The sequence below is a fragment of the Cavia porcellus genome, unplaced genomic scaffold, assembly GCF_034190915.1.
Source record: "Cavia porcellus strain 051 isolate PalLab524CR breed Dunkin Hartley unplaced genomic scaffold, mCavPor4.1 scaffold_5, whole genome shotgun sequence".
Taxonomy (NCBI): Eukaryota; Metazoa; Chordata; class Mammalia; order Rodentia; family Caviidae; genus Cavia; species Cavia porcellus.
In genome coordinates this window covers 37,082,145-37,105,529 of record NW_026947488.1, presented here as the reverse complement: position 1 = coordinate 37,105,529, position 23,385 = coordinate 37,082,145, and the positions used below count along the sequence as shown (strand labels likewise).

Below are 23,385 nucleotides of genomic sequence, written 5' to 3'. Positions count from 1 at the left end.
GGGCGGGGCGCGGGTCCCGAGCGGCGCGGGCGGGCGGGGCGGGCGGGGCGGGGGCGGCCCGGGGCGGGGCGGCGGCGGCTCGGACCCCATTGGCCGCCGGCGAGCGCGCGTCACCCGGGCTGGCGCTCGCCTCCGGCCCCCTCGGAACTGGAGCCGAGGAGGAGCCGAAAATGCAGATTTAGCATCAACACCGACATCCAGCCACTCGCTCTCGCGGTCGCTCTCCAGTGCACACAGCGCCCCAATCGCGCCCCGCGAGTCGGGCCGCTGAGCTGCTCGGCTTCCCCGCCAGCCAGATGCCGGCGGCGGACGCGCTCTGATCGGCTGCTCTCCAAAGCCTGCTGAGTCCCGCTTCGCATACAAAGATATTTTATATAAATAATAATAATAATAACAAAGCCCCCAAACTCCATACCTATTTTTAATTGGCACCCTCCCTCCGGGTGCCCTGTCCAGCCAGCTGCGCGCCTCCAGTCCCACTTCCCACTCCGAGAAGGATGAAGGGGGGCTGTGGCTCGCAGTGGCCGGCGGCCGCCGGGCTCCTCTTATGTGTCATGGTTTCTGCATCGTCCGAGGGACCGGTCTTCACGAACCATTTCCTCGTGGAGTTGCATAAAGGGGGAGAGGACGAGGCTCGCCAAGTTGCCGCGGAGCACGGCTTCGGAGTCCGGAAGGTAAGCTCTCCTGTGCATTTCGCATGTCGCTTCCAGGCGAAGGGCAGCATCCCTGCGCAATCTCCCTGCAGATTTGCAAGTTTTCTTTTCCCTGCGATGCAGATATTCTGCCATCGGCGCTTACACACGACGCTGCCTCCGGTGATCTTTCACGGGTTATGTAATTAAAATGTCCTTCGTCTGCACTAGTAAGGTCATCAAAATCATTTAATGCTCTTTGACTTGGTGGCGGCAAAAAGAGTGTAACACTTTGCAAAGGGTGCTATGCGCCCGGGCTGCTGTCCGAGGTACCAAGTTCTCCGGGCTGCCTAAGGCAGGAGGGGTGAAGCCACCTTCCCCACCCCCATTCCCGAGAAAGAGTCGTTTCCCGCCGTCAGGACACTGGGAGTGGACACTGCTGTTCACCTCGGTGTTCCCCGAACTCGCGCCTTGCGGGGCTTCCCTACCTCCCGGTGACTTGATCCTCGCGCTTTTCTGGGGACAAGAGCTTCCAGACTCTAAGAGGCTTGTGACATGTATCGGTCTGGCTCCCAAGATCCAGGCAGAACTTCTACGCCCGGGTCCCCTGCCCGCGACCGCCCACGCCCTGAGCGCACTACTGGTTGGCTCTGAGTTCTCAACTCCCGGCTGTGAGGGGACTAGAGAGAGAGGTGGATTTGGAGAGGAATTCCCCAAGAAGTGAGGTGTCCTCTGCCGGTCTGTGGGCGGCCAGCCTGGCTTTCCCAGGAGAGCTCGGGGATCCCCACTCCTATAAGTTGTCAGAGGCCAGCTGTTAGGGTAGTCGGACGCCTCTGGACTCCTTTGGAGGCGCCAAGGGACCCAAGGGGAGAAATAGCGCGAGCGCTGCGCGGGGCCGTGGTTGTGTCCGAGAGATCTCTGGCGTCCTCAGGGGACCTGGCGCCGGATGGGTGGAGGGAGGATGAAGCTGGCTGGAGGGTGCAGGAAGGACGGAAGGATGCATCTGGCTGCCAGGAGGCTGGATGGACACCAGGGACTTTCCGGGCCCCATCCCTTCCTCCTGGGTCTAGCAGCAGAGATGCGCGGGATGCGGTGGCTGCTCCCAGATGCTGCTTTTGCCTTGAAGGGCGCGGGAGCCGGGATGCTGGCTCCCATCCCGACTCCCAGCCTCCTGCTTCCCTCCCAGCCACTGCGAGGGCTCCCGGACTCGCTGGCGGCGGGCTCTCCCGCCCGCAGAAGGCGTAGGCAACCGCCGCGATTTCCATCCCAGCTGGGTTTGAGGACGAATTTGGCGGAGGTCGGAGAGAAGACGCGGCGCGGGCTTGTGGAGCGCGGGCGGGTTCGGAGGAAGAGAACTTGTTGCTCCGGGGAAGGGAAGCGTGGGCGGAGCACGGAGGGGAGCCACCCTGGAGGTAGAGCGGCGGCCCGGCCGGGGCCTGAGGACTGTCCCGAGGGAGTGTGTCCCGTCGCTAAACAAGCAGACCCTTGTCCTTCTCCAAGAAAGGAGCTTCATTTACTTTTTATTTGGAGACAGGGGACTTCCTAATTCGTCAAGGTGGTCAGGCTTGGCTGGAATATATGATCCTCCTGCCTCAGCTTCCCAGAGTTGTGCCCTTACAGGCATGTGCCACCCCAAATTTGGCAAGACCCAGGATCCAGACACCAATATAACGTACAGTCGTGATGATGATTGACTGACAGGCATTGAGAACTGTTGGGAGCTGGGGTCCTAGCCCGCAGTCTGCCATTGTGGCTGAGCCTGTGGGGACTGAGGAGGAAATCCGTTCACAAAGAGACCCAAAATAAAAACATGCAAAGATTGGAAGACCGACCTTTCTGAGGAAACTAGGGGTCTTTACCCCTTAGGTTCTGGGGGTCCTTCGCTGCTGCAAATGCTGGGAAGTCCTGTGGCATCCAGCACTTTGGGAACCAAAGGGCAGCCAAGGAGGATGCTACCACCGCCCATGACTCCTTTTCCCCAAGAGCACCTTTTCTCCGGGAGGCAGACATTGTTACCTTGGTTTTCTCTCTCCTCCCGCTTTTGAAAACGTGCCCTTAGGACCTGATGGGAGAAACCTCAGTGTAGCTGATACTGAGCATGGATTAAATGGTTAATTCAAGATGTTTACTCTTTTCAGTAGGAATAAACACCCTGATGAGGGAGCCACATTTTGTCTGTTGTAATACAAGGGCTTGAACCCAGAGTCTTCATACTGAGCTACTTCTTGGTCCTTTTTTATTTTTTAATTTTGAGACAGTCTTGCTAAACTGCTAAATTGCTGAGGCAAAGCTCAAACTTGGTGATTCTACTGCCTCAGCCTCCCAGAGAGCTGGGATCGAAGCTGTGCACCACCATGCCCGGCTGGGATTCATGGTTTTGACAATGGAATTCCAGCATGAAGCTCTAAGGCAGTCTCATTGCCTGTGAACTATTCAGGTGGACTTCCCTTAAATACCTCAGGAGCTTGCACTTTGGTGAAGGCAGGTAACTAAACTTCTTTTTTCCCTTTCTCTCTTGGAAATGAGTGCCCTGATTTTGCACCACAGTTCTACAGGTCCCAACTGGGAGGAGTGGGCTTTCACCTAACTGCCTCTTCTTCCTTCTCCAGCACCTGTCATTAGTGCCTCTTAACAAACCCAGTGGTTTCACCCTGCTGTATAGGTAAGGAACAGTCAGCCCATGACAGGATGCTTCTGCCAGATGCACCTGCATGGGGCACCTGCCCGGCCTAAACCCTCAGTTCCTCCTGTGGATCCAAGGGGTGCCTGTCTCTCAGGCCCGGGATCTATCTTCCCTGAGCATGTGGACCCCCAAGGATCTTCCCCTCTCAAGGATCCAGCAGGGCCAAAGGAAGAGACAGGAGTGTCCTGGCCTGGTCCTAAACTGCGGAGAGTGTAGCTGTTCTTCTTCCCAGGGAAACCTGAAATCACAGAGCTTATGTGGTCTGCATTTCTGGCTCTCTTCCCATAACCAGCATATAGCCCCAGAAACTTTCTCAGCTTTGCTTGTGATTCCAGGTCTCCCAAGTGCTGCCTGCACTGCTTTCAGTATAAAGCTCTGTACCATTGCTGACTTTTGTTATTTGTTCTGCATTTCAAACCCTGAATATGCCATTCTGCTCCCACGCTCTGGGCCTCAGCAGCTCCCCATCTCCCACTGCCTCCTGCAGTGCCCAGCCTCAGGCACCAAAGAGTCTCCAGCCTCTCCACAGGAAGCAGCAGGAATGCAGACAAGAGGACCTGCTTGGTCCACTCACCAGGCCCTTCCAACTTCACAAACCAGAAGTTATAGGTAGCAGCTCCTGCTCACAGGGGAAAATCTGAAAGCTCTAAGAGGTTAAGTAAATGCTCATAGCTGGCAAGTGATAGACCTCAAATTTAGAACCAAATTTGCTTGACGGAAAATAATTATTTCTCTACCCTATTCTCACTCCAGAAAGCCTTTCCTGATTGCCAAGAACTCTGCAATATTTTTCTGTTTCTTTCCCAATATTTTTCCTTTCTTTCCTTTTAATTTTTCCTATGCTAAGCATTTATTTGATGCTAGCATATGAACATACGTCATCCACTAACATGGACACATCTGTACTTCCTCAGGGGACTCTAAATCCTCCAAAAGGAGAAAGATGCATCCTCCGTCTGACAGTCCCAGTAACAGCCTGATTTCATGTAAATGAGATAGTAGAAACGTATTATTTATAATTATTATTTGTTAATTATTTAATTATTGGATTCTTACAAAATCATTAGCATATACGTTTCTCCTTTTAAATGGAATAAAATACCTATAGCCATCTCAGACAGGTGTGTAGAGAATAAAGTTTTCTGTTTTACCATGACCTGGCCTGGCCCCCAAACCCTGTGCACATCAGGACAGACACAAACATTTAGAGCAGTATCTCTGAGACCTCAGCCCAAAGAGCGGCTCTGAATTCTCAGCACCCTGCTCATCCCAACTCCCCTGAAACAGAAAACAAAAACTACTTCCTGAAGCTGTGTGGAGGACGGCCCAAAAATGAAGAGTTGTGATTTAAAAACATCAAGAGTTATGATTTTAGAAAAAGGTGACTCACCTTTTTTTGATTGGTCTGTTGGTTTGCATAGGATCTGTTTTCTTTCTGACTCTCAGGGGACTGACATAAGGTGCTCACACAGTTAAAATGAAGTGACCAATTCTATATGCATGACAAATGTTTTAATTCCGAAAACAACCTAATAGTTCTGGTAGCACACAATAAAAAATAAATTTCTGCTGATTTTACTTTTCTGGATGTGTAATGTAATTTAATTTAGGAGCAAGCACAGTTTAATGTATTCAGAAAATGAGTGCCCTTGTGGAACCAGCTCCCAGATCATGAGACAGATTCATCAGCCTGCAGGTCTCCTCTCATTCTCCTGCAGAGTTTTCAGCTTTGCATTGTTGCTTTTGTACACATCAAAGTAGAGCTACCTCTTTTTTACAGATATTTCTTATCTATAGCTTCAATCAGCCACTATCTTAAACTCTATATGTATAGACTTCTCCCCCTCTCTGTTATTCCCTGAACAACACAGTATGGCAACCATTTACCTAGCACTTACATGATCTAGGTGTTTAGAGAAGGTTTCCAGCACACACAGAAGAACATGTGTGGGTTCTGTGTAAATCCCACACCATTCCACAGAGGGGACTGGAGAATGTGGGTATCCTCTGAGGTCCCAGGACCAATCCCTCAGATACCAAGGGGCAGCTGTGTGCATGCTTTGCTAAGCCCATAATGCCTTTCTGCTAGAAATTCCTAGGAGTGAGCTGAGTCAGCTCTAGGGGATGCACACATTTGGTTTTAGGAGCCAACATCAGTTTTTTTTTTTTTTTTATTGTTGTTGTTTTGTTTGTTTTTATTGCTGTGTAACAAATCACTACAAACCAGATGACTTAAAACCAACCAGGTATGAAATTTCACAATATTTCTAAGTTAAGGATCCTGGTGCTTTAGGTAGCTGAGTCCTCTGCTGACAACCCTCAAACTAAAATCCAGGAATCATCTAGAGGCATAACCAGGGAACTTTGATTTTATAAGAATGTGATTCCTCATGGATTTAGGCCTGGTCTTCATTTTTCTTGCCTACTCTGGGCCAGTACCATCCATCTCCAGAGGTCATTTTTAAGAGTGCACACCATGGGCCCCTCCATGGCCTTCCCACATTCCCCCTCTTCACATCTCGTCCTTTGGGAGGCCCCAATCCTTTCATAGTGTTAACCTGATTAGGTCAAACTCACCATGATAATTTCTAAATCTTTTGATTAAATTAAGTCAACTGATCCTGGACCCTAATTAATTTGATAAATCTCTTCTTCTTTGTGTAATCTAATCAAAGAAGTGAAATCCAGCCTACTCCAAGTTCTCTCCACCCTGTCCATACTCAAGGGAGGTTTTTATACAATTCACGGATACCAGGAAGCAGAAATTTGGGGGGCTATCTCAGAATTCTTCTACTACTTCAAACAGTCACACAGTTTCCAAAAATAATTATACCAAACTATATCTGCACCAGCAGGACATGAGAGTTCTAGTTGCTCTACATTCTCCCAATATTTGATATTTTCACCTATGTCCTGTAAGCCATTCTGGTAAGTATGGTGATTTTTAACTGAAATTTCCCAGCTGATCGATAATAGTTGGACACTTTTGGATATATACTGCCACCTATTTAATGATGCCTTAATGTCCCAATCATACTGGATCCAAATTGAATACTTTCACTTCTTTCTACAGTCATCAGTCAAATGAGTTGCTTCTAACAGTATGCTGCTATCCCTATCCTGTTCTCTCCATCAAGACCAGAATGGGATGAAGGAAAAAAAAAGAGATAAAAAAACAAGATATAGATTTCATACTTTCAAAAGGATTCCTACCTAAGAATCCCTTAAGGAACAGTTCTGAGCCTGCATGACCTACTACCATAATCTCACAGAGGAAAACCCCAGCCTTGCTTCCCCAGACAGACCTGCCTTTGATTATTTTGGATCCCAATTTAATACATTTTTCCTTAAGTCAAATCCATGCTCATCCCTCAATCCTCTCTGGTTGACCTGGGCCAGAGTGTTCTCTCTCTGCTGGGGACTTCAACTGTATATTATGTGTTCCTTTCTCCACCTCCAGTAGTATCACAGGACTCGCTATCACCAATGCTTATCTTGCGGCTGAAGTGAACCAGAAACAGTAATCTTCAAAGGTGAAAGTGATGGGATTTTGAGTCAGAGAGCACTGAACACTTGACTGCATCTCTCAGTCTCTGAGGCTCATTGTGTTCTGAAAGTTGATAATAAAATACAGAGGTTGCTGGCTGTCATGGTGCACACCTACTCACCCAGCTGTTAGGGAGACTAGGGCACGAAGATTTCTTGAACCCGGGAGTTCAAGACCAGCCTGTTAAAATGACAAGACTCTGTCTCAAAAAACTTGAATAATATGACTGTGAAAAATCAGTGCATGTAAGGATTTGAGAACAGTCCTGTATGCATACAGTCAAATAGCGATTGTTAGTAGTAGCAATAAAAACAAGATAGCTGTTCAAGGAAACAGTTACAGGTTGTACTCTTACAGAGTAACGTGAATTAGGGGAGGAATAGATGCCAAACCCACCACCACCAATCCAATTGCGTCCCCTCCATGAGCTACCCACTGTCTGTGAAATGATCTGGCCCAAATAATTCTATGAATTTCATTCATTATAGACCATGGTGATTATGCCAATCATATGGGCTGCTTTAGAAAATTGGACTGGCAAGCTGCTGCGGAGAAGAGATTAAAGCACAGTTGCTGGAGAGAGCACAATGAAGATGCAGATGTTTCTGGTAGCTTCCCAGACCCCTTTCCCAGCCAATGAGCCCTGCAGTGGCAGCCAAAGCCCTAAACACCATGCTCACTTTCTCACTACCTCTGCCATAGCAAGGTCATGTGACAATTCTAGCCTGTGCCGTATAAGCAAAAGAGATGTGTACCTTCTTCCATGTCCAATGCATTAGTAAGTCCCTACCAACTAATTCTCCATGTTCTTCTTTCTTCTGAGGGTTGATGTGACTGAGAACAGTAACTTTGGAAAACAAAGATTGCAGAGTCCTAAGACAAAAGAAGTGTAGCTCTGATTCCTGTCACGGGAGAATACATGAGGGAGAAATAATCTGCTGCTATAGTAAAGCACTGAGATTTGGAGCTTTTCCTTTTGAGCAGCCAGCATTACCCAAAGTAAGATGCTCCTAGATAAATATCTTTTTTCTTTGCAAATAAACCAAGTCGTTTCACAACAAAACTAATCTTTCAGAGCCCATGAGAGCTCTTACATTGTCATGTCATATTGTCAATCAACTTTCTAAGTATTTTTAATTTGTTTTCTTCAGAAAGAATTTAAACTGTTTCAGTGTTCTGCCCCTCTTGCTGGCAGCCAGTGGGCTCCATTGGTAGTAGGTGGTGATGCCTATGTGTCTCCCAGATGTTTAACGCCATCGAGTCACTACATGGTGATCTGGGCAGAAGTTCGGACAGAATAGAACTTTGCTTCAAGAGACTGCCCCTGTAGGGTCTATTTCTCTATCAGTGACAGGTCAGCTAGGAAGCAAAAGCAAGTGGCAGCCAGCAAGTGAGTGATGACAAACCTCTGTGTTAGAAATTACTGAGAGTAGAATGGACAAATTCTTGAGAGAAAATAAAGTCTGCAGTTAACACATGATCAAAATACAAAAAGGGAAGGGATTATATCTCTTTTTCTCAAATGATTATCTAGAAATCAGCTTCTGTATCAAAAGGCCTTATTAGCTGTAGATCATTATGTTGTAGCATGACAGGGAGTGACGCTACAGGTAAATTTTTGACAATTACATATGCAGCTCAAAGAAGTCAGACCTGAAGGGTAAAATGTGGAACTTGGTGCTGTAACTTTTTCTGCTGACTAGAATTGCAGTTTCATTTTATATTTGAGCTTAGGTCAAACCATTTGCAAAATAAATGCCATACTGAATTTGTTGATTATTATTTGAGATCCAAATAATCACAAGACAGTTCAAAATCAGGAGTTACAGTTTTATTTTCTTTCTTGAGATGTGTTTGTTGGCAAGTCTTGAAACACTATTTCTTGGCTGACGTCCACAAATGGTAGAGTCCAGAAATCACATCTGAGTGAACACTGCTGTCCAAATATAATAACTGTGCAACACAACTCCTTCATTTTCTGACAGTGAAATAGACTTGAGAATTTTACAGGATATTGATTAAAAAGTTGACAAGAACAGGAAGAAAACAATAAGATCCTTGGTTCCCTTTATTTATGACGTTAAATTTGACAATAAATTTCATAAATACTCATATCTTCTCAGTTTCATTACTTTAAAAAGTAGCAAGTTATACCAAACAGGGATTGAAATAAAGCATTTTAAAAATTATTTCAAATCTCATTTTTCAGAAATAACCGTTACTAGCTTTAGATAAATGGTATTGCAAATATTCTTTTATGAATGTGACTAGAAGGAGGAGAAATAGGAGGATTGTTTTCCAGAAATGAGACTCGCATTATAAATGCTAACTTAAGTTTTAAATTATTTAATTTATTAATTATAGAGCTTAACAGGAGAGAAAATAGAAAACTAAGAAACTTGTTAGACTTCAAATAAATTTAGCATACAAGAAAGATATTATTGGGGCTGGAGGTTTAGCTCAGCGGCATAAGCACCTGCCTTGCAAGCAGGCAGTCGTGAGTTCGATCCCCGGTACTAATAAAAAGGAAAAAGACAAAAAAAAAAATAAAAATAAAAATAAAAAAAGAAAGATATTATTTCCTAATAGATTTTCATAAAATTAAGAAAATACTGTGTATAATATTTAGGAGTTTGTGATCACACATTTTATATAAATGAAAGATAATTGTGTACTTATTTCACATTAATTATTTGATTATATTTTTCCAATTTAGTCCAAAATGAAGGAATCAGCATTGTAATGTTTCCTTCATCTTCCCTCTCAGATTACCACCCACAATGTTAGGCACATTATTTTACATGTAAATATAAATTTTCTACTTATAACTGTAATGTATAGTATTTCTTATGTTCATTCTATCTTACAATTTCTTCGGATTTCATTACAAATCCTTTTACTAGAATTTCCTCAGTTCCAAAGTCCTCACAATCAACCAATTTTAGTTATATTTGAAAGGAAAAGGAGGGACCTGTGCACAGGAATAGAGCCCTGCTCGGTGTGACGAAGGGGAGAAACGGCCTCAGGGAGCGCGGGGCCTCCACTGCACCGAAGGAGGAAGCAGCAGCCAGTGCTGAGCACGAGAAAAGAGGGGACCTGGCTCAAGGGAGACAAAGCCACGGGGGTGGGAAAGAGAGCCAACAAAGAACAAATAATAATTCCCGAGCAGTGCTGGGGGCCAGGCGGGAGAATGGACTTGAGCAAGTTCACCTGAGCTGTCTTCTTTTTTTTTCCAAGCAGCTTTCAAATTGAGTGTAGAAAGAAATGGAGTACCCAGAAACCTGATTATCATGAAATAAAAGACTGGGTTTCTTGAAAGTAATAAGAAAAGAGCAGAAGGGAGAAAAGCCAAGGTTAGCGGAGTGTTGAAACTCAGAGCACTTGCATGTGGTGACAATGTCCATGAAGCTGGGCCACCAAAGAGAAGAGATTAAGAAGTCGAGAAACAGAAAGTCAGATCCACTAGGATCCACGTGCATGGCTGCAGTGCTGAGGGTCCCAGCTCAGCCGGCGTGGAGAAGAGGTTCTGGGACAGACAGTCAGAGGAGTGGAGCAGCAGGAGAGGAGGCAGCGGTGCACCAGCACAGACACAGAAGGAGAATCAGGAGCATTCAGGGCCGTGAAAGGAGAGCAGACAAGGCTGAAAGAAAGATAGGATTGGCAGCCCTGGCTGCGGGTCTCAGAGAAGTCATTCATTGTTGAAATTAGGAAACAGGAGGAAGAAGAGCATGTTGCTTTAGGTCTGTAGGGGTGGCTCCTAGGAGAAGGACTTAAATGCACGTAGTTCATTCAGGGAGTGATTCTAAAAAATACTGACTGGAAAGAGAAGAACTGAGAAAATGAAAGGAAGCAGGAAGAGAGGATGCAACTCAGAGCAAGCTGTCACCGTGAATAACCAGAGCTCAGCCCCCCTGAGAAACTGGGTGCTGGTACACATGGGCTTCAGGGTTCAGAGTATTGATGTCAGTTCCATTCAGTCATTGATTAATGATTAGCTGTTACTTTGGGCCAGTGTTAACTCTTTAGCATTTTTCTCAGACAGAGCAGAATTTGACTATCTAGAAAAAAATCACAGAGATGCGGACGTTGGCATGTGTTGTGGATTATTTAAACGTCCTCCCAAAGCCTCATTCAGTCTTGGAGGCAAGTGAATCTAGTGTTTGTGATTGGTTCATTGTCTAGCACTCGGATTGGTGGTGTGCGTGCTACACCCGCCTAGGGGTGGAGCCAGCATAAGTACGTAATGGCGGGAAGAAGGTGTGTCTCTCTCTCTTGCTGGTTTGCGCCTTGTTGTTTGCAGCAGCCATGAATGGCTGCCCTGCCGAGCCACACTGCCTTGGAACCAGCTGAGTATGGTCTGAAACCTCCAACCTGTAAGAAATAAACCTTTTTTTCTTTCCTTTTGGGTTTCTGATATTTTTGTCCCAACAACGAGAAAACAGAAACTAAGGCAGCATGGGAAGGCTGGGGAGTCTGAGGAGGAAATAGTGTCAGCCTCCAAAGGAAGCCCAACTGGGAAATGTAGCATTAATCAGAAGAGTCAAGTGTCAACAACTCATTTAAGAAGTACAGTGGTACAGGGTGGGGTGGGGACGAGAAGCTAAGTAGCATTACGGTAACTTGAGGTAGTTGTGATGATTTCTGTGAATAATGATTTATAAACACTTGTCAGACTGCTTGGAGACCACCAAAATATTGTGACTACCTAGGTAATCAAGCCTGTATTATGCTAACTGGCTCTTCCAGAGTCATTTAGATTTTTTCAAATAATAATGGCAATTATGAAATTACAGCCTGTCAGAGCCGGAAGGGTTCTTAGAAAGACTTTAGTTTAACAGTTTTGCTTTGGTAACTACTTGCAAAGAGCATTTCAGTTCTGCTTGCCTATTGACTGTGCTTTAGAGAAAGGTGTTGTTGGAACCCTGAACCAGCTTTTCAGCCTGGATGAAACAGGAAACTGGACTGAGTGAAATTTTTATGACCAATTAGCTTTATAAATCATCTCTGCCACACCATATCAATTTATGTCAAGTCTTCCAGGTCATCTTTTTGCCATGTTGCCCCTAAAATCTTTATGAATTCCCGTTTTCCAAATATAGCTCCTCATAGAGGCAGGGATTCCATACCAGCTCCAATTCATTGGATCCATATGTGGTAAAAGATACCACAGGAGTTTACATTTCTTTGCGTACTTGCTTAGTGACTAACATGGCCCTACACAATGAGTAAGCACCAATGAATGATTAGAAATGATGATTAGAAATGATTAGAAAAAATGAGACTCAGCACAGCCATTCTTCGCTTGTCTAAGACCAGCAGATACATCATGAGGTACCACATAAGGAGCATCAAGCATGCTGGAAAAGATTCCACAAAGATGCCAATCTGTGCTGTGCCAAATGCTTCCATTAATTAATTCCCCTGAATTGGCTAACAGCTCATAACTTAATGAGTAAGAATCCAGAGACCCAGAGACAGAGAAGCATAAAGACCTCATGAATCCTATCTGTCTGTGGCCTTAGCTCACTCTTCACTTCTCTGAGGGGAAAACCCATTGAGTTTTATCAGGTGGGTACAGTTCTCTGCAAAGATGTTGGACACTCAAACACAAGAAGGTGGTTGGCATCCAAGAACCCATTCTAGTTCATTCCTGTTGATTGATTTCTAAACACCATCAAGCCAAGAGTGAGACAGCAAGAGAGAACATTCAGAGCCTCGTGTGTGGGTAGGAGGAAATGGGAAACAAGCCTTCTACTATCTCTTGAAGTCCAAGAGCAACTCTTGAGAATGATCATGGTGGTGCCCACCTGTGATCCCAGTACTCTATGAGGCTGAGGTGGAAGGATCACAAGTGCAAGCCCAGTCTAGGCATTTTAGCAACTCAGTAAGATCCTGTCTCAAAAATTAACATTTCAGAGAAAGGGAAGTGCTGAAGGGAACCTTAGACTGTTGTCTCTTCAATAAGGTTTGGCACGAAGTAAAATGTGGAGTCCTCAGTTGAAGCCAGAAATAAACCATCCTAGTCATTAACTGGAAAAGAAGGACCAAAGAAGAATTATGGGAGACCTATGGACAGCAAAGTTAACAATAGCCATAGATGCACCAGGGAAAGCATAATCATGGAATATTCAGTTCATTGGACAAATACATACTGAATATCCTCAATAAGCAAGTGTGATGTCGGCACTGAGACACAGATTTGGGAACAAGTTGGCTATGGGGTTTCAATCCCACTGGTTTAATTAAGTTTCAAAAAGATGGAAGAAAGCTCGGTCCCAAAAGTGAAAGAGTTTTCTAAGCCCTAAAAAAGCCACAGCCAGAGAGAAGCATGAGAAGCATTTATGTGTAATAGGTCCTGTCTGCAAGTGACCAGCGAGGCAGGCAGAACATCGACACCATCTGCTATGGAAAAGACACAAAGTTAGATAAACTACAGGTCCTTTTGTGAACAAGTAGAGCACTGGGAAGTTTCCTAAGGCTGTAGTGTGTGTGAGGCAGTGATGGTAGAGTACATGTGGCAGGGAAGGTTACAGTCAAGCAAATTTACATCTGGCTGATAATCTCAACAGGTTGCAGCCTGGGGATTTTAGGACTATGAGTAGTTCTGTCTACTAGTTTTACCCACATAGATTTCAGCTGTGACATAAGGTCATAGAATTGGATGTGAGCTAGGATATGAGAGGTCCCACAACCGGATGAGGAGTCTGGATTTCACAGGTAGCTAGAAACACACTGAAGGGTACTCGCAAGGTAGGAGAGTAAACATGTGCTGGAAGCCCTGGGAAAACAAGTTGAAATAATAGAGAATTAGAGGAGCAGAAATCCCAGACAGGTCCTTTTGTCCTCTGGGGTCACTCGTGTCCTTGCAGCAGACTGAATTGTCCTTTTCAATAGTTGCTGTGACTAGAAAGTCAGATTATGTGTCTCTGCTCCCATTCCCACTGGCTGATGATATTAAAGGTACTTAATGGCTTGATTAGCTATTGTCCTTACAGCCTCAGTGAATGGTTAGTAAAATCAGTCAGTTTTACCCATGTTTAACTCAAAGTAATTAAACACATCCTACTTCTCCCAACCTAGAAATATATGAATCTAGGAGATATCCACTAATAGAAGCTACAAAGCAAAGAAAGATCAATAATAAATCCCCAGGATCCCAGACCAGTTGATAGGTAGATCACACCTTGATACTCCAAAGAAATTATGCTTGTTCTTCAATGTTCCTTTTTTCTATTTAGAGAAAAAAGTGTAGAAATGGTACAGAATTTCAAAAAATAGCAGTAAGAAATCACTAGTTGCCAAATTACTAGTTGATAAATTACATATTGTTATCTTAGAAGTAGTTGTTCAACTTACAAAATGAACAGATAGACGATGACAGCACAAACTATTCTGCTTGATGAACTAACAAAAAATTAGTAGTATGGCTATCTACCTTACACACTTAAACATACATACAGTTATGTGTGTATGCCTACAAGTTGTTCTTTCCTTTTGAGCACTTTCTTTCCCTTTCATTATTATAATATCTATTAACATTTTGGATCTTATTACTTTCAATTTATTATCATTATTATTATTATTTATTTTTTACCCTAGAGAGACAATATGATATTTACAAATGTGACATGAGATTATCCTCATAAGTGAAATAAATCAGACTTAAATATTCCTTTATGCGATACTATATAGACATTTTTCCTGACAATGGAAAGAAGCCATGGTGAGTAGGGCTGAAAGTCAGGAATCCTCTACCTGTCTCGTTACCTGCCTGTCATTGAAGATTTGATGTAGATCGGTTGTTCAGTTCCTGCCGTTAGTTATAGCTTATATCCCATGCAGATGGTCAGCTCAGCACTAGAATAAAGAGCAACAACGGATAACCCAAACTTGCTCTACTGTTTTGCTCCTGCTTAGAAGGAACTCTGACTCCTAGAGTCACAGAAAGAGTTGAATATTGTTTATAGAGAGCAAATGCCTAGGGTTGGCTTAGAAGCTGACGAGGTGGGCCAGGAGCCAGGTGTCCTGAGTGCTAGACACCAGTGACTTCCCACTCTCTCTTTGAGTTTCCCTCCCATACAACCCCTTGCAAACCTGCTTTTTCTAGAGAAACATCCATCATGCAGTCTTATGCTTTTGCTGAGCACTGTGGAGATGAGGCACATTGAATGGGATGGGATCTACCATCAGAAAAATGGCAAGTTGAAGTTCATATCCAAACAAAGGCATTTTAATAAATATAGGCTGTTTTAGAGGACTTCACTTCATCTGATAACTCTAACCCACTCTTAAAATATCTAATTAATGAGCTGAGATATGGAAAACTCTTAGCAATTGGTGTCTAATTCTGCATGAAGAAGACCTTCTCAGGACATGCCAGTCTTAGAACACACCCCAATAATTTGAAGCTGAATAACACCTTCTGCCTACTTACTCAAAGGAATAGTACCCTCCCTCTACCAGCTGCCTCTACCCATAAACAATCAGTCTCTTCTATTCCACAAAAGGCATCTGTTTAAAGAAGCTGTCAAGACTTCTACTTCTCTAGTGAAATTATATTTACTTTATTCATCTAAATAATGTGGTTTGCCTTCTGTATGAAATTATCTTGCACTGTTTCTCATTGATTGAGGTTTATGAGACAGTGTATGACTTCTGTGCATCCACACACCATCCTGCTGAGAATGGAGCGGCATCTTGTCAAGTAGTATCTGTCCTTACATCCCTTTAGAGTTTGGAGTATTGGGCTTTCTTACAATGTCCTGTTCCTCAACCCCATTTTCTTCTCCACTGGCCAGCTATGCTCCTTTCCCAAATTAAAAGGGAAAGAGTAAAGATAAACACATAGAAGACACACGCTCTATATCCCATCTCTAATGAGTTGCTTCCTGTTTGGGTAATTACAGCAATCACAGTCCATGGGAACAGTACTTCTTGGTTACCCCAATGTCTTCATAGTTGAATACGCAGAACACGGGAGCCAGGAGCACTGGGGAGCCCACCCATGCATCTTTTGCTCAGTTTGTAGGTTCACTGTTAGGTGGGTGAGACCGCAACTGTCAGTCTGAAATGGAGGTGGCCACACCTAGGAGTCTGTGTATGTCAAGGAGCACACACCTCAAGGTGTGTAAGTTTCCCACCAAAACACATCCCTTCAGTCTACTGATGAGAGAGCCAGAGATGACCCCAGGTTAGGGACATTCTGCAAAATAAACACCAGGTATTCATCAGAAGTATTAAGTTCATGAAAGAAAAGACAGACACACTTACAAACTTTCAGATTAAAAAGGAAAGCGACATGACCATCACAACATGCATTTTGTTTCTTTGTCTTTTTATGTTTTTTTCTGAGGCAGAGTTTCACTATACAGTTTAGGCTGGCTTTGAACTCACTCTATGTGCCAGGCTGGCCTCAAACTCACAGAAACTCTCCTGCCTCAGCCTCCCTAGTGCTGGGATAACAGGTGTGCGCCACCCCACCCAGCAACCACCATGACATGCGCACATGGATTGAACCTTACGCAAGACTTTTTTCTTGCTACAAAAATTATTGTTAGATAATTGGCAGCGTACGGATCATGTCTCTAAATTAGAAAACAATATTATATCGCTATCAATTTTCTGGTTTTGATACTTGCACTGTTTTGTTCATCCACAATGTAACTCTTAAGTGATTCCCCAAAATTAATATGTATATTTAGAAAAAATGATAAAAGAACATGCAGTAAAATATTAACAACTGGGAACTCTGGGTAAGAGTTCCTTGCCCTACTGCTACAACTTTACTGTGAGTCTAAAGTTGTTGTTTTAAAAAATAAACAAATGATAACAACAACTGTATACATTGGATCATCATTCATTCAGGCCTCTCCCATGAGACTGAGCTGAGCAAAGCTTCCTCCACAGCCAAGAAGTTTCAGCCCACCTCTCCCATGGCAGTGCAATGGGACTATCATCACTGCATTTAACTCTCTGATCCTCACTCCTCTTATATCTGTGTGATCCAGTTGTCAATTCGAAATGGCTGTATCCTTGGTATCCAAACAAAATACACTCAGATCTCCATTACATACTTCCTAAAAGTACAATACTCTCATACATTCCAAGGATGGGGGTTAGGTTCTCTTTTCATTTCTGGATCCAGTTTCCAAACTGTCCAGGTAGCAAATCCTGCCTCCATCCCAACATGCCCTCTCCATTCTTCAGGATGGTAATTCATGCCTGAAACTTAGCCACTATCCTAATTTCCCCACCCCGCACAACCCTTAGCACTCACACAAGACATTTGTGAGCAGGATGTGTTTTGCTGATGACATCAGGGGTACAGATGGGAGTTATGTTGCAAAACAGACAACTTTAAAGTGTGCCCCAGTGTGTGGTGGATTAATGTGTGGATAGAGCCCTCAGGTACCTTACCTCTGGACCATGAGCATGGCCCGGTGTGCCTAGCCCCACACTTCTTGCTCGCTCCTCTCTTTTCTGTGTTCTGTCACTTGGTCTCCTTGGCATCCTCTCAATTCATGGATGAAGTTCAGTTCTTCCGAGGCAAAGAGCATCTTTTAGTTCTGTGGGTAACCATGGGCTGTGAGTCCCACCAACATCACAGAATGCTCACAAATAAAGACTGCCTTCCCTTCCAAGAGGAACTCAGGGACAAAATTTTACCCTAGTGATGGCTGAGAAATGAGATGTACTAGTAGATACTCTTGGAGGTCATTTCCTGCATGAAAACACAAAGATGTTAAGATTGCACCTGCTTTCATTTCACAGAATGAAAAAGCTGTTATTGTGCATGTCAGACATGTGCTATACAAAACCCATGGGAAAGGATAATGTTGAGAAATGGACAGAGACAATGAAATTATCTTAAATTTTACCACCTCTTTTTAACATGTAAGTAAGTATTAGCTTAACATCCTTTTACCTGGAAACCACATGCCGTTTTGTTTCCTTTAAAACCTTCTATGATGAAGGTCTCTCTGTGTCAATGAAGAAGAATGCAGCAGTATCTTTAGAAGCTACATGGCTTCCTAGTCCTGATGCTTTCAAAGTGCAGCCAACTTCCTGTACTGTCAACTTCCCCTCTCCCTTTACTACTGCTTCTGTGCTGTCTTTGGACCAGTGAGATTGAGGTTTATGTTACAATTATCTTTGATGCCATTGCTGTCAGATGTAGAAAGTTGGAAAGATAAATGATAGATAGATAGATAGATAGATAGATAGATAGATAGATAGATAATAGGTAAATGAATATAGATAATTTCTTTCATTATTATCTACGTAAATTTAACAGAATGCCAATAAAGCCTATAAACAATCCATGTTTAATGCTGACTTAACCAAGTGTAGTTTTCCTCTGGGTCATTCAGGCCCTGAAGCTTGCTTATAAAGATGCTAGCACGGATTTCATAGCTCAGACATCTGCCTTTCACGTCTTCCTCACCTTTCTCATTCAGGGACAACTTGAGCCCTATAGATGTTTGGGAGTGGTTAATCTCTCTTGTTTTCCATAGCTGACCCAGAAAGTTTGGGCCCTACTACAGACAAAAGTAAGAGTCTCAGTAGCATCTGCAATTGAAGAAAAAAGTTTTTCCCTGGGGATATTTCTACTATTGGCTCAATCTCAGGAGTTTCAACTCCACACCTCCTAACAGGCGCCTTCTACCAGGCACTCACTGGTGTCCTAGACTTCTTGGAGCTCATGAGAACAATTTGTATCTCTCACTGGATCACAAACTCAACCTTGTTATGCCACCCACAATATTTACAAGTCTTTATCATGAACAGGGCCAGTGCCTTCCAGTTTGCCATTTGTCTTATTTATGGTTCACATATTTGCACTGTCTGCTGAAACCCCAAAGCACCAAATGATTTCCCAACATCCAGACAATACCATACCCACGAAGACTTGGCACCCACATGACATCATATCACGACTGGGAAACACCTGAGGTTTTTAATTGACTCAACTAGTATCTATGATATGGGTAACTGTCCAACAGTAGTGAGCAAGCAGCACACATATTGTCTCCACGGAGTGTTCAGGTCAGTCCTCTACAGATCCGTCTTCAGAGAAAATGTCCTTTTCTGGATAAAAGGATAACTTTGAATAATAAAGATCTAGGCAACTTGTTAGTAGCTCAACTTCCCATTTCCAGTTTAGGATTCCCCCGATCCCTACTTCACATACAAAACCAGCCTTACACATGGTTTTCCCTCTAATTAAGAAGCATTTCCTTACTCTACAGTGTGAAGGCCACACTGCAGATAAAGGTATCCCTGTTAGAACTGACTAAGGATATTCTTCCAGGTGATAATGAAATCAGGCGAGGCAAATGATCAGAGCAATTGATTACTCACCACCAAATGAGACTGGGTCTCTAAGGTACAGTGTTTCCTCCAGATGGACACTCCACTCTGCCTCATGGGTCTGGTCACATGAGGAGGGATAGAGTCTGACCTCTGTGGCTCATCTAACAGATCCAAAAATGATGGCATCATGTCCTGCCATGAGGGTTTGGAAATCAATATCCCAGAGCATCACCTCTGCCCCTGTGCAGAAGTGGTCTGTGAGGCACCTCTAGTGTGGGCCTCCTGATCCACTTTAAGCCATGTTATTGATGTCCCCAGTTGGTAGCTTCTTCACATTTGCCTCAGAGCTTTGTAGTCCTCCCCTGCTCTGAGACTGGATTGGTTTCTGACTTCTTTGGGCACTTGCTTTGGCAAAAGTACAGGCATACACATTGCAAGACGGGGTCAAAGGAGGCCTGGACTTTCTGTCTAGTCTCCTACATTATGACCATACTTACAGATACCGTGCCTCATCCACGACAGCTCTTCTGGTTGAGGCCACAGGAAGATGGGAGTCCATGTGGGGAAAGACAAAGTGCCCCAGTCAACAGCCAATCCATGCTGCAAAGCAGAGCCAGCTCAGTGAGCCATTGCTGATAACCAAAGTAGAAGGTAGCTCAGTCAAGACCTGAAAAAAAAGTCACTGAACTAAATTGTTGACTCATGAAATTGAGAGCTAAGTATATAGTGGCGGGGTTTTGTTTGTTTGTTTGTTTGTTTAATTTTATTTAAGGAGGAAAAAGAGCAGAGAAAGGGTACAAGTTATACAGATTTACAGAAAAAAATAAACAGTAGGAAATCACTAGTTAATGGATTACATATTGTCATCTTAGAAATAATTGTTCAAGTTACAAAATTAAAGCATATAAAGTGGACATTCCAACAGTGAGACTGCAAACAGTTATGTTCAGTGATCCAACAAAACTCAGTAATATCATTATCTATCTTATACACTTAAATATACATGCAGTTATATCGTTTAGAACACTTTCTTTTCCTCTCTTTTGTACAATGACAATTGCACATTTTGGGTTTTGTTGCTCCCACAGTTCTTACTACTTTTTTGGAAGAGAGTAGAACCAAATGTGATATAACAGAACAGAGTCAGTCAAATCAAAAGGGTGGACATAGTAGATAATGTAAAACCATAATACAAGGTGATCAACAATGGTTACCATAGTGCCTCCCACTATCTCTAATAGAATTGCCTACATCATCAGTTGAGTTAAAATTGAACAAAAACAGTAAAGAACAAAACCAACAAAACTAAAACATTGGAGAAATTATAGGTCTTTAAAAGTAGATAATAGTCAACCAGAATGGGCATCATAATGAATCCCACTATCTTCACAGCTGTTACCTAAACTTTTGAACCTGATACTATCAAGCAAAACAGAATAGAGGAACATCAGTCAAAACAAGATGGTGAGAGCAATACAGGGCTTTAAATCAAGATAATGGAAAGTCAAAGTGGGTTACTATAATATATCCTGCTCTTTTTAAATTTATATTTTTCCCTTAATTAAAAGGATAAAAATTAAAAAGTACATAATAAAATGGAGATTCAGATAAAAGAGGGCATAACAGCAAAACAGCGCAGATGAAAACATAACCATTTAAGCAAAATAGTGTTTCACCACAAGATAATCCTGACATAAAAGTAGTTACCGGACTTCCGGGAGAACATGGCGGACAGATAACAGCAACTACCGGAGGCTCTCTGAAAGACTCGGCTCAGAAGCCAGGAATGGTGCGGACTAAGGAGACATAAGTCGGTGGAGATATGCTCTGCTGACTCAGGAACGAACTGGGCTGAGAGAAGCCAACTTGGAATGCAGTCCTGGTGCTAAAACAGGAACAAAAAAGACTTGGTGTGGAGGCTGGAACCGCGCCATTGTAAGCCGCGATTTGGGTTTCCCGCCGCACGGCGGCTGGCTGCCTCTACAGTGGCTCGGCAGGGAGAGACGCGTGGAAGCTCTGAGAACGGCAATCTGCGAACGGCAGGGAGGTGTGCACTGACTTGTGGTGAGGTGAGTGAGAGAAGCTGACACTCTACCACAGTTTGACTCCAGCGGAGGACTTTCTGGGCCCGAGCAGTCCTGCGGGAGCAGGGCGCGGTGGCGACTCCAGTCACACATCCCCCTCTCGGGCGGGATTGGTGAAAAGTGCCTGGCCTGCGTGACGCTGCCGGCGGACCTGGTAGACTGTCCCAACCCAGATCCCAGAGCCTGACGGTGGCCGGGAGGGGAGATGCGTAGGCTGCCTGGTCCATAACTCCCTGGTGCGCAGCGGTGAGCGGGAACACCTAACTGGCGCAATTCAATCAGGCTGTGGCTGACTGGGAGAGAAGCTGGGCCTCTTATATAAGCTTGCATATATAAGGAACAGAGAAGAAGAGGCAGCATGGGAAGAGGCAGCAACAAGAAAGGCTCCTCGGCCCCCAATTCTGAGAAACAGGCAATAGCAGACACCGCACCAATACACATAAGGCACCATATAGAGAGCCTCATAGACCAATTCAGGAATGAAGTTATCAATGACCTGAAGCTAGAAGTATGCAGAATAGTTAGAGAAATGCTAAGTACCACCCAAGAAAAAACAGGTGGTGGAATGGAAGAACAGAAAAAAAGGGGAGAATTGTTCGATGGAGAAAACAGAGAAAGCATAGAATACGTGAAGCAGGTTCAAAGGGACTACCAAGATACTAAGAAGTCTATAGAAGACTGGCATAACAGCTTGAAAGAAACTAAGGACAGACTATCTGAACTGGAGGGCAGACTTGTAATATGGGAGAATGAAATGAAAAACTTCTTAAAAATAACAAAGAAACAAACAGCAATAATACAAAGACAAGAAGATGATAAGAGGATCCATAACTTAAGGATTAAGAACATAAAAGAAGAAGTAGGGACACAAACAAGTGAACTACAAAAGCTACTCACAGAAATAATCCAGGAGAATTTTCCTAATTTAGCAAAAGGTAAAGATACTCAGATGTATGAGGCATACAGGACCCCAGCTACTTACAACCCAAACAGAGCAACACCCAGGCATATAATAATAAAAATTCCAGAAATTCAATACAAGAACAGAATATTAAAAGCTGTAAGAGACAAGAAACAGACCACTTACAAGGGAACACCCATCAGAATTACAGCAGATTTCTCTGCACAAACCATCAAATCACGAAGAGCGTGGGGGGAAATAATTCAAGCATTGAAAGATAATAATCTCCAGCCAAGATTGAGATATCCTGCACAACTGTCCCTGGAAATTGATGGAAAAACAAGGTGCTTCCAGGATAAAGAGGAACTGGGGGAATTTGCAACCACCAATTCAACTCTACAGAGAGTATTGCAGGATATTCTAAAAAAAGAAAAATACAAAGAATCCAGAAATAATGGCAGAGAGGCCACAAGGAATGGAGCAGAGAACAAAATGAAGAAGACAAACTGACAGCTACGGACAGAAAAAGAGCTTAACAGAAATGAGGCAGAGAAGATTGGATGATAGGAACAGCTATTTTGGAGAAAATGACATCTTAATAGGTAATACAGATTTAGTATCATCTTGTTTTGAAGTCTCATCTAGCTTTTGTCCTTCTGTCTCCAATGGTCTAAATAGGCTGTATCTTATTGGATTTTATTATGTATGATAGTATAAGCAAAAACCTGTTAAAGACAAGGAGATTATACAGAAACCATTGTTCATTTTGTTAGTCGATTCTAAATACTCTGTAATGCTGTCATTCTCTCGAATGGTTTTACATTGTTTTGATATACTTAATGCTACAGTATACGAAGTTGTACTCAAGGATTTCAAAGAAAGAAACAATATGGTAACTACTTTTAGGTTAGGATTATCTGGTGGTGAAACACTATTCTGCTTAAATGGTTATGTTTTGATCTGCGCTGTTTCGTTGTTATGCCCTCTTTTATCTCAATCTCCACTCCATTATTTACTTTTTTATCTTTATCCTTTTAATTAAAGGAAAAAAAATAGCAGGATATATTATAGTAACCCATTTTGACTTTTCATTACCTTGATTTAAAGCCCTGTATTTCTCTCACCATCTGGTTATTAACTGATGTTCCCCTATTCTGTTTTGCTGGATAGTATCAGGTTCGAAAGTTTAGGCATCAGCTGTGAAGATAATGAGATTCATTATGACG

At 43.4% G+C, this 23,385-nt stretch overlaps 1 protein-coding gene across 2 annotated transcripts in view; it reads left to right on the top strand.

The window, feature by feature from the left end:
- The first annotated feature begins 132 nt into the window (after positions 1–132).
- Positions 133–23,385, top strand: part of Pcsk2 (proprotein convertase subtilisin/kexin type 2) — a 255,316-nt gene continuing 232,063 nt past the window's right edge. Inside the window, exon 1 of one of the 2 annotated variants that reach the window (XM_063248656.1) lies at positions 133–674. In XM_063248656.1, coding sequence (XP_063104726.1) covers positions 498–674 — 177 coding nt within the window. In that variant the 5' untranslated portion in view covers positions 133–497. The remainder of the gene's footprint in view (positions 675–23,385) is intronic. The other variant, XM_063248655.1, reaches the window with a different exon arrangement.